Raw genomic sequence first — 11,556 nt, 5'->3', positions numbered from 1 at the left:
TCAATTTGTACTTGACATTAGTAGTTGCTACTTGGAGGTGTTTTTAAGGTGAATTTAGTAAGTGTTAGGCTGCTGGAACTCTTTGGTGAACAAGCATGCCTTTGCTAGAAATGTAAACATACTCTTTTAATACTGTAATTTTTCAGGTAACTGTTCTGGAAGACGCATCACAAGTTTGAGGTTAAGGACATCACAATGATTGAGGGTGACATGCTTTTCTGAAATGTCTTAAAATTCTTTTTAACTATCAGTCAGCTCTCTCTGGCTCTGCCTTCTTCTTTGTTCTTCATGGAAGATGCTGTAGAAAGGTGGGTCTTTCCTATCCTAAAATGTAAATTTGGGCAGGTATGGAGAAAATCAGTGAGACTAGTCAATATAATTCAGAATTACAGGCCAGTGATAAACAATGCCTCTGAGTGCTTGGCTCAAAGTCATCGTAATTCGATTCTTGTTTGGTTTAGATTTCAAAATAAATTCAATACAGAAATGTAATTCATGATGTGGGTGAAGGTAGAATGATTAGCCATAGAGGTTTGCTGGAGAACTAATCTTTTTCTTGTGACTCTAAAATTCTGTTTCTATGTCTTGCATAGGGAATTATATAGAGAAACGTGTTGCTGAGCTGCTGTTTGGCACAAACTCATGCTTAGCATGGCAAGTGCCAAGTGTGCTTATTGCATTGGAAAGCGCGTGTTTAGCTGGCACGCCACGTAGTGCAGACTTGAAATGCTTTAGGAACTTAACTCTCGTTTTAAACTAGGTCGTATTTATCTTCTAGCACATTAGCTGGGGAAGCACAGAACTCAGTTGAGGTTGCACCTACAAACCTCAGTAGATTATCTATGCTGGATTCTGAGACGCTGCTCTTAGTGTTCCTGAAATGCCTGAGTTTACCCATTTTGGAAAAAGCTCGTTTGTGTCTGCTTTGAAAGCCAGTGCTGCCTCTGCTTTGTAGAGTGATCCATCGAGTTCTCTTCAGAGAGGAGCTTGTTCTCCTTGTGCAGGCATGAGAGCCGGGTGAGGGGGATAGGAAAGAGCGTATACGTTCCGTGAATCACAGCCCTGCCTTCTGTAACAGGCAAGGCACGAGGCTTTCAAAGGAGGGCCACGGGCACAGTCCCTGAGACTGCCCATTGGAACGTTCTTCCCTCAGGCTGCACAGCTTATTCACAACCCCCCAGAGTTACGTATGCCTTTATTATTCAGGCCTTGATTCGGCAGATCACTTTAGTCATTAAAAAAACAAGCACTGATGACACTGAAGGTATTTAGCAGCTTCAGTCCTGAAAGGGAATCAATAAGTCATGTTCTGAGAAGAGAGATGCACTGAATCAGAAGTGCCAGTTAGTGTTATTGCTTCCAGACTTGCCAGTGAGTGTTCCTCCAATCACTGTTTGACTGAAGGCTCCAAATGTTCGGTTTTTAGTTTGTTTAGTTTTTAATTTAAAAAAAGCCTTTCTCCATCAATAAGCAGGCCGCGGGGCTGAACAGACGAGAGACAGATCTACTTTCACAGAATCACAGAATGGTTGATGTTGACAGGGACATCTGGAGGTCATCCGATCCAACCCTCCCTGCTCAAGCAGGACCACCTAGAGCTGGTTGCCCAGGACTGTGTCTAGATGGCTTTTGAATGTCTCCAAGGAGGCAGAGTCCACCCACCTCTCTGGGCAAGCTGTGTCAGTGCTCGGTCACCCTCACAGTAAAAACCTTCATGTTTCCTTCCACATGAGCAACAGTAATTTTACTTTTCAGTGTGTGTGGGGTTGGATCCTCAAACGCTGCTCCCGCTTTGATGTCAGCTGAAGTTCATGTGCTGCTTTTCCAGTTTCACGTACAAAGAAAAGGAGCGTTTCCTTAACGGAGTGCATTATTCCGGGCTATGCTGAAGGAGAGGAGTTCTCTGGAGAACAGATAGTGGTTTAACTCTGCGCTTCTTTCACTGATCTGGTAGGAGATGTTTGTGTGTATCTTAATGGATCCATTTCCAAGCTTTCACTGTGGATTTATGAGGGATACAGTTTATGCAGAAAACTTCCTGAATTCTCCAAAGACTGAAAGTGTGGATCTGGCTAGCTTATGCTCAGTTAATTTTGGTGATGCCTGCTCAGTTGAACATAATGCTTTAGCTCACAGCCCTGCTTCCCAAGAGAGCAGGGGAACAGCGAAACGTGAACTTGCGATGTCCCCAGCGTGCGATAAGCCAGGGCAAGGCTGAGGCAAGATACCGTTGAAGTCCAGACTTGGGGCAGAGTCCCCCATTTGGGAAGCCTTGGTCTGCCCCTCCAGTGATTGTGGTCAGCCTGGAGTTTGGCATCTGTGGCTAACGGTTGTGCTGGGACCTCTGGAACTAGAACACCACAGTAGTTGTAGTGACCCGCGGGGCGCTTTCAGTGGGCAGTCCAAGTTTGGTCATTCATCTACTACCAACTGCTAGTTCCTTTCACAGATGGTTTTGAAGTTGCACATAGTTGAGCCTCCCACCTAAATTCCTGGCTGAGTAATGCAGGGAAGGGGTTACCTTTGCTATTTGTTTCCTGTTAGCTCTGTATCATTGCAGGAGGAGTGTGGGTAACAAGTCGTCTGATGGTCGTCTTTGCCTGGAAAGCTTGAAAATGAGCTTTTTTGCCTATTTACATTATTTCTCTTGGACTGGTGAAGTATGTAACTGCTGCTGCATGCTTGTTTGTTCATACAGAACTAGCTGCTGCGTATGTTTGGGGTTCGCTTTTTTCCCTCCCCTCCTGCTTTCCCCAGAGACAATAGAAGCAACATTGAAGCATTCACTTTGGGGAGTGAAAGCTCCCCACTCAAGCTCCCCCTGCCAAATATCTTCATGGGCTTTGCAAACAAGAAAAATACGCTTAATTTGGTCCAGTGCTCCCCTCAAGCAGTACTTTCTCTCCAGAGAGGTTTAGAGCAATGCCACATGTCTGTGCTCTCCCATGTTGCATGCAGCAGTTCTTTCCAGCTGATGTCCAAATGTGATGGAAACTCCAGATAAGAAAAGTAATGGCAGATGTCAGAGGATGATGCTTGAAAAACGATGAGGGATTTGGACCTTAGTAAGATGCCTGAGAGCATGGAAAGAAAAGCAGGAGAGTATGGAGAGAAAAGTGGCTGAAATACAGTAGTTCAGAGGTTGATAAAGAAATAGTGGTACAGAGCAGGTTCCTGGGGACAGGAGATCAACTTTCATTGCCCCATGGGACACAAGGGACAGCCTCAGTTGAAGATGTTTTTCTGAACACCAGAGCTCCTAACCCCACGACACAAATTTACTGAAAAGCCAAGCTTTCATTTTGCTGCTCAGGTAAGAATTTCTTAGGCCATTTTGTACAACTTGTAAGCAACCCTTGCTGGTGGTGGTGTAGGGTGGTGGGGCACCATCTGCGTCTTGCCCTGACAGCTGCTTAACGGATGCTGGTGATGTCCATCCACACCAGAAACCGTCGGCTCACGCTGCTCAGGAGTACGTACCAGGGTATGGCCGCACTGTTGGTTCGGACTTAGTTGCCTGGCAGCCATGTTCCAAGGTGTAAGAGGGAGGGATGGGGGTGAGGAAGATGATAGCAGAGCAACCTCACCCCATTCCTGCATAGAGGGCCCTGAGCTCCTAGGCAGGCACTGCCAAGCAGTGCGGCGTGTTCGTCTGTGTGTGTGCGCACACGGATGTGTGCGTGCATCTGGCTTTTACCTTCTCAACTGGTTGCTAAACAGATGATGTCTGCCTCCTGCCTCTCAGGGTTAATGTATCCATGAATGTAGAACTTAGACGCTCATCAAATAGATGTTAAAATATGAATCGTTGTGTCTTATGTTCCCATTAACAGGGAATGTTGCAAGAGTGACTGCAGGATGCACCTGCCCCTTGGTTGTTCCTGTGGGCCTACTCCTAAGTCTTTTCCAAAGTGCTTTGAAGCAGCTGGTAAAAGTAGCACAAATGTTATTGCTGAGCTGCTCACCAGGGGCTCCTTGTTTAATGGAGAATTGATTTTTTTTTAAATTTATTTATTTTTTTCTCCCAGCCCTCCTCTTCGCTTCCTGCCTAAAGATGGCATTAGATTGCAATTGGATTGCTAGTAATTACATGGACTTTACTGAAGACACGTCTCTTTCCTTAGGCTGCTTTTACGAAATGTATTGGTTAAAGCAGAAAAACACAGCCCCTGTGCAGGGGTCTGAGTGCGAGAGCCTGGGCTGTCTTCTCACGTTCCCTCTACAAAGTAATCCTCCTGTTGTTCTTCTGAAAGCGGAGAAGTTACCAGTTACCTTATGTAACCAAAACACTATATAAGGCTGCTACGAAAGCTGTAGCTAGTTGTAGGGGAAGGGGATTTTTAGTCAAAAATTAGGATTATTATTATTTTTTTTTTACTTCATTTACTTATCCAGCCCTCACCAGATAGCTACGAATTTGTTGGCTTCCAGAATAGGAAATATGCAAACACACACAAACAAGGATTTTAAGAGGTCAGTGAAAACTTACCCAAATGGAAACAAAGCAACCCAGTACCAGAGTTTTGGTCATGTGTGTCTCCGTATCAGCAATGGAAATAAGCAGAATTTCATCAGTTAAAGTACATGGACCTTTCATTTTTGTGTAATTGGAAGCCTCTGTGTGCATCAGGAGAGGGTGAGGGTAGTAGTGAGGGTAGTGAGGGTGCCAGTTGTTTCTTTGGGGTCCGAATTTTTGCACCATCAGTTATGAGCAGAGGTGTTACCTTCTGTACATTCTGCAGAAGGCTAGTGAGACTGAAGGTACTTGTTTTTATTCTTGTGAAGAAGGTTTTTCCTCCCCATTCCCTACACAGAGGCTGCAGTTTGGCACAACCTGAAATGCTGTGCAACCACTGAAGCTACTGGGGGAAAAGAAAAGGAAAAAAAAAAAAAAAGGATGAAAAGGTGACATGGAAGTAGCTGAATGTGCAGGTATGGCTCCTCTGCTGAGCAGCAATGGCACGTGCTGGTCCTACTCAGTGGCAGTTTCTCTAACCACAGGGTGTTGCATATGGACAAAGGCTGGGGAACAGGGAAGGGAGAGCGGAGTTGGCAAACGCCGCACGCCCACTGCGGCAGTGGGCACTCGACAGAGCGTACGCTGTGCTGACAGCACTGCGGTGAGGCGTTGGTTGTGTGTGCGTGTGTCTGGTGCAGACTGTTGGTTTGGATCTTTATTAGCCTGGTGATGGGTACAGCTTCAGCAGCTGCGGTACCCATCATCTTCCTCTGCACACCTTTGCTGAACCAGCTCAGAGACGACGCTGGTGGCTCAGCCCATATGCCGTCCCGTCCATCCGCTCTGGCAAGTCTTGCTCTCCGCTGTGCTCCCGCTGCGGCGTGGGCACGCCGTGGGCGCGTGCTCCATCACCGCGGCTGCCGGGCTGCCATGCCATGCCTGGCTGGCAGCAGGAGGGCCAGTGTTCTCGGCTGCATCGGTTTGATACACTCAGTCACTGGGACAGAGGGTAATAAAATACACAGGCACAGGAATGCTTTTTTTTTTTTAAATGAATTTTTTTAAGAAACTGCATACATCAGAGACAAACAATAATTTAAATACCATGCAGTTTCAGTATGTACAAAAACTAGGACATAGAGATCCAGTTTAATTTTTTTTCCCTAGTTATTTACATCATTTTCATACAGCCATAATCTGTTAAATTACAATACTGGAAGAGCACATGATTGACAGCCACCACACTCACTCCTATACAAAGACAAACTATATACATACACTTGGATATCAACTGGAAAATGCAACTGGTGCAGGAGTAATTGGGACACATGGGAATGCAGGTAATGTGCCCATCACCTCCTCTTTGTTTACAGAAGTTGTTCCAAGCTTGAGCAGGCTGAACATCTGGGAAAAATAATTTGTCCCCTTTCCTGATTTTTTTTTTTTTTTTTATTAGCCTCGTCCTCTCTCATGGCTATTTATACAAAGTGATTTTATTGGCAGGCACGTTAGGGAGTCCCTGTTCATGTGTAACCAGGGGTTTGTTTCCATTTGCCCATTTTTTCTGTGAGTGCAAGCTGTCACTAGGCATGGTGCTCCCCGCTGTTGGGTTATAGTGTTTCCACTGGACAGAGGGCACTGTGGAAGCAACGGAGGGTGAGTTTGGTGACTCGTTGCAGTGCTGACAAAGTGCTGTGGTTACATGTAAGTATTAGGCTGAAATAGATTTGTGTAATGGGCTCACTAAATAGTTTCAGTTAATGTAAAACAGTTAAAAGTCTATTATATTCTTTTCCCCATTACCTTCTCTTCTGGTAAGCGTGCACTAGGACTTGTCTAGACACAAAAGCTGACCTGAGCCCCATCCCAGCGAACCTGCATCCTGAAACCTCTTCATCTTGCAAGTACCTGACCAGTGGGGTGTAGGGTGGGGGAAGGCCAGAACACTGACCTCCCCTGTTGGGCATAAGCACATCGCCAGGTCCCTACAGCCCGCTGCTGGCGAGGGTGTGGGTGGGAGGGCCATGCCACCATCATGTTTCCTCATCATCACTTTTTTCCGAACAATCAGAACTTTCGTCTAGATGTTTTGGAGTTGCTTTTCCAACCCCTGCCACTTCTGCAGCCCCGTTTTCCACCTTATCTTTCCATAGGCTGTAGAACAGATGTCACAATACTTGCACATTTTCAGTATGAATAGCCCATCAGGATTCAGTAGATTATAACTAAAATGTTTTTCTTCCTTGACTCTAGAATATTATCTCCATTATCAGCCCTGGAGATGGACGATCGGCATAGCCATTTTTTGTTCCACGTTGATTTTTTCCATTCTCTAAACCTGATGTAATTTCTTTATTACTGCTATTAATCTCCTCCTAATACGAGTGAGGATGACTGGTGTTAACTGCAATGTCAGCAGAGTCTTAGCAGGAATGCCATCATCTTTGTCCTACACGTAATCCGGGCTGAAGGGGGAGAAATGATGACCATTTGGGTTTGTGGTGGTGTTTTTTTTTTCCCCACCCCTACCAGAATCACAACTACTTTGCCGTGATAGAGATGGCTTTCACAGAGGAGAAAACAAGTGCTCAAGAAACAGATTTTTTTTTTTTTTAAAAAGGACTAGCTGTTCTCCAGTCTGCTTCAAACTTCCCATGGATGCCAGAGGTGGGTGTGCAAACTGGGGATGCGCTGCAGTGTTCAGGCACCGAAAGGCTGTTGAAGAATGCCTCGCCAGAGGATGACTTTGCAAAATACTCAGACCCACCACTGAAGCTAAAACCAGACGAAGTGCCAGTTCTGTGATGCTTACTACAGTGCTGAACACTTTATATGGCTTCTTTCTCCTCCTCCTTCCCCCTTTTCAGTACTTGCAATATGGGAGAAATATGCAATTCTTCCACTGTGTCCTAGTGTCTGCTGAGCCAGGAGTTAACATCATTAAAAGAGAAAAAGGGAAAAGCGTTGCCACATGTAGCTGCCCTGGAGACAACATGAATGCTGAGGCAGGCACAGTATGACAACTTTTTAAGCGGTCAGCAGGTACCTCCCTTGGGCCCACCCACATGAAGGGAGGGTGGTTGGAGAACATCTGACCGTCACCCAGGACTCGGCTGTTACGTGCTTCAACCAGCGCCGAAGGGTTTATTTAGCCCATCAGACAGGCAGGCGTGGGCACTGCTGGGGTCCATGCCCACCAGGGGCAGTGGCAGTACCCAGAGTGATGTTGCCCTCAGATGACCCGTTTCCCTGGGGACTCCAGCACCAACAATGGCATGACAACAGCAGTCTGCTACTTCCACCTCTTTTCTCTTCATTTTAATCATAAAATGAGAAAAGAAGATCTCACCTTTTCCTCCCACCAGCCTACTGAGTGCTGTGATTTCTGTCGCCACGGCTCCATCAATGGCCTCCTTCCCTTTCACACTGACCCGCCAAGCCAATGATGCCAGGGCGGGCGTGGGATCCATCCTGGGAACATGAGGGCTTGTTGCTCTTCAGCACAGCCATGTCACACAGCCCTTGCCTAATGCGACGTGTGTGTGGTCAAAAGCCTAGAGTTTTGTTTTCCCTTTTTAAAGCTGTGATGCAGTCCTGTTTCACCTGCATGCGTACGTGAATGAATCTGAAAACATGAATCTCAGGTTTTCATGAACATAACCCCAAAGCACCTTCCTGGTTAGCATGTAAGTGCTCTGTCTTTGCTGCACTGAGCTGCTAACATTGCACAGGAAAGGCTTCCACTACTGATGAACTTGTATCTAAAGGAACTGTGAGCTGGTGATACGGGGATGGCTGCCTGTGCTTCTTCGGCAATCATTACCTGGTTGGGGAAGCGTATGACATCAGAGGCATGCTGCCTCAAAAACGTGGCACCAGAAACCAGCTGGTTTTTACTTTGTAGCATCTTCCACCTTGCAACAGCCAATTCTTATTTGCTAGCTAATCATCCATAGCAGCGCGAGGATGGCCACGGATGAGCACGAAATGCTTTCGCTTGTCTCTGATGGAGAGTAAACCCGTGGGATATCGGGTACCACCGCTAAGCGTAAACGAAGTGCGTTAGCCTCACTGCCAGTGTCATTTGGCAGGATGGATGCTAGAACTTTTGGTCCATGGTCCTTTTGTTTTACTCCTGCGACCAGAGGGATGAGACGGAGGCCTGAGAAGAGGCAGGAGTGTTGGCACTACGCAGCGTTGGCCATTAAATGCTCACATGCGAGAGGCTTCTTGGCCCGCAAAAGGGGCAATGGTAGCATGGCATCAGGGGACGGAGAGAGGGAGCATAGAAGAGTGGATAGACATGTGGAAGACAGCAAGAAAGGAAAAAAAAAACATAGAAATAACAACACCGTAGTAAAAAACTTTGGCCTCTCCGTTCAAACTGTCAAAGCAAAATAGTTATTGTGGAAGAAAAAAGGTGTCCTGAAGTAATAATCTGGAACTTCTTACAGTAATGTTGCTACAGTGCTTTGGGCCAGTGGCCCAAAACATGGCAGAATAGTTTCTTGTTAGAGCTGGAAAGGAATCCTAGACACCATTTGCCCCAGCTTGCTGGCGTTATACTGGTGAAGGACTTGATTCTGGGAGGTGCTGGCCAAAGTTCAGAAAAGCACTTACACGTGTTCAGTGTCAATTAAGCTTGTGAGACGTGGTCTCGAATGCAGTGAGGCTGTTGGCATGCTTACTTGGTGTTAAGCACACGCCTAAGTTGGCAGGTAAACCAGGCCCAGAGTGACCAGCTCTCTGAGCTCTACTTGGTCAGTTCGTGTGTTAAACCGCTGTAATAAAAATAAATTAAACCGGAAACAGGACACCCCTCGCTTGCTGTCCTTACGCCTCAGCTGTGGGTACTGGTGACAAGTCCCACCATCCATACCAATGCACCAGACTCCTTTCCTTAGGCCAGGTAACACAATCTGACATGCTTTTCTCAGTATGAGTTTAGGATCAGTTCTTGAAACGCCTGATACAGAGAGGACAGATAGCCCTCGTTGAACCCCCAGGTCCTCCTGCCCTGTGTCCCTCTGCAGAGCGGGTCGGAATCCCGGCCCTTCTCGCTGCCGGGCGCGCGTCGGCTCTCACCCCGTCACGAGGCTTGGGTGTCAAAACAAACTGCAAGCTGAGCGAATGCCATGCAGTGATCGTGAAGAGATGGGTTCTTGCTTGCTTGTCCTCAGCGTTCTCCTCGCTTACTGCTGATGGCTTCACAACTGGGTTTAGAAAATTAAACTTGAAAGAGATGAAAAACGAACAGTTGCTAGGACTAAACCAGCCTTCAGCAGAGTCCTGTTCTTTACAGCTGATGCCTGTTTCTGCTTGGGAGCTGAACGATGCCTATTGACTGGCCGTAAACTTCTCCAGGGAAAGAAATGCCTTTCTAGTCAGATGATATTCACAGATGGGCTGGCCCGTAGAAGAGTTTTGCTCGTTCGTCATCCTCATAAGGTGCTTGCAGCCTGAAAGGAGTGTTTGGTATAAGTGCTTCAGTGCCATAGGTGCTGGGCTTTTGGAGACTTCACCCATGCCAGTGATTCCCTGAACACCATCTCAGGGCTCTCTAGAGCTGATGACAGAGGCTTGTCAGGATGAAGGATGCCTGGAGATGAAATGGATGCACCACCAGCTGGGCTTGAACATGTATGGCAAATCCACATGCCAGGAAAGTCTTATACATAGATGCCAAGTCTTGGCACAATTCCCACCAGGGGTATTTTCTCTTATTGAAGCTTGAACCAGCAGGTCTGATGATGCTGCAGTACCCATCACATGTAAATACAATTTTCCTTTTTTTTTTTATAGTTATTTTTCTACTCTTTTTTTTTTTTTTAAAAAGGCAGTTCAGAAGATTTACATTGTACGTAACAGGGAAGTGATTAATACCAGCACTTATGGTTCCTTTTAGTTATGTTTTGAAGACGGCATAGTAGTCAGGTAGAATTGAACTGCTACGGTCTATGAAACCTAAAACCCAAGATGGGGGGAGAAAAAAAGAGAAATACTAAGATAATATCCTCACATGCATCCTGTACATAAAAAACCTGGAGAACTAATTGCTACAGTGACACAATTAGGCAGCTCGATTCCTGCAGCACTGACGTCAGCCACACTGGTACTGCTGACCCAGAGCAGACACTCGCACGTCTTTGGTCCTCGCCAGGCTCACGGTTCACAGGCACGAGCTGTTTGCACCAAAATCAGCAAAAGCCACCGATAAGCTTTGGGCCCATCCCGTCAGATCCCAGAGTGAGTTATTGCCGATCAGCTAGTCCTCTTTCAGACCACACTAGGCCTGATTCCGCAAAAATTGGCTGGATTAGACAAACCTTATGCTCTTCAGCCAGAAAGATTTACATACAGTTGAAGTATGACTATTCCTTAGTGTCTGAGGCTAAGAGACATAGAGCCAAAATGACCATCCTTTCTGCAAGTACACCCTGTGTCAGGAGGCCTGGGTTTGTCAGCTCTGCAGAGGTGGTGTTTCGGGTTTTTTTTCAGCTTTGATTTTTCACTCTATCATAAATGAATTAATGTGTCCCACTAGCAAAGCAACACATTCTTTGCTCAGCTCATGCCATTGCTTAATAACGTGAATAGCTCATTACCTTGCTAATGGTTTTATAACGGTGATTTATCTAAGTTTGTTTAAGGGAATGACTTTTTTTTTGTTTAAGTGTGCTTCCTTCAGGTGCACATTTCCTGGCTTGTCTAACCAGTAAGTCCTGCTGAACTTCAGACAAACCCTTACTCCAATTTCTGTTATATTAGCTGTACCACTGAGTACGCCTGGCCCAGACTTAGTGAGTCAAAGTCACTCAGCAGCTTTCAAAAACAGAGTCACCTCAGAGGGTCACCACTCATCCCAACACTGGAAGAGAAGCAAAACACTGCCCAGAAACCTGTCAAAGCCAAGCAGCAGGAGAGACTTCTGGAAAATGAAACCAGTCTCTCTGTTTGTGGGATGCTAAAGCCTCATGGAAATGAACAGAGCTCTCAGTGGAGCTCAGCGCCTTTTCGCAACACCTCCTTTAAAACAGCCTCATCCTTTTTCAGTGTGTCACTGCTCTCCTGGAGGAGTGAGCCAAATGTCCCTCAAA

The 11,556-nt window shown here is 46.3% G+C and overlaps 1 protein-coding gene across 1 annotated transcript in view; it reads right to left on the bottom strand.

The window, feature by feature from the left end:
• Positions 1-5,548: 5,548 nt before the first annotated feature.
• The window catches only part of PHACTR1 (phosphatase and actin regulator 1), a 323,506-nt gene continuing 317,498 nt past the window's right edge, over positions 5,549-11,556 (bottom strand). The window contains exon 15 of the mRNA XM_086608443.1: positions 5,549-10,423. Within this exon, the coding sequence (XP_086464569.1) occupies positions 10,408-10,423 (16 nt within the window). The 3' untranslated portion in view covers positions 5,549-10,407. The remainder of the gene's footprint in view (positions 10,424-11,556) is intronic.

The sequence above is a fragment of the Tauraco erythrolophus genome, chromosome 3, assembly GCF_009769465.1.
Source record: "Tauraco erythrolophus isolate bTauEry1 chromosome 3, bTauEry1.pri, whole genome shotgun sequence".
Classification (NCBI taxonomy): Eukaryota; Metazoa; Chordata; class Aves; order Musophagiformes; family Musophagidae; genus Tauraco; species Tauraco erythrolophus.
The sequence above is the reverse complement of the archived record's forward strand: the minus strand, read 5'-3'. Positions and strand labels throughout refer to the sequence as shown.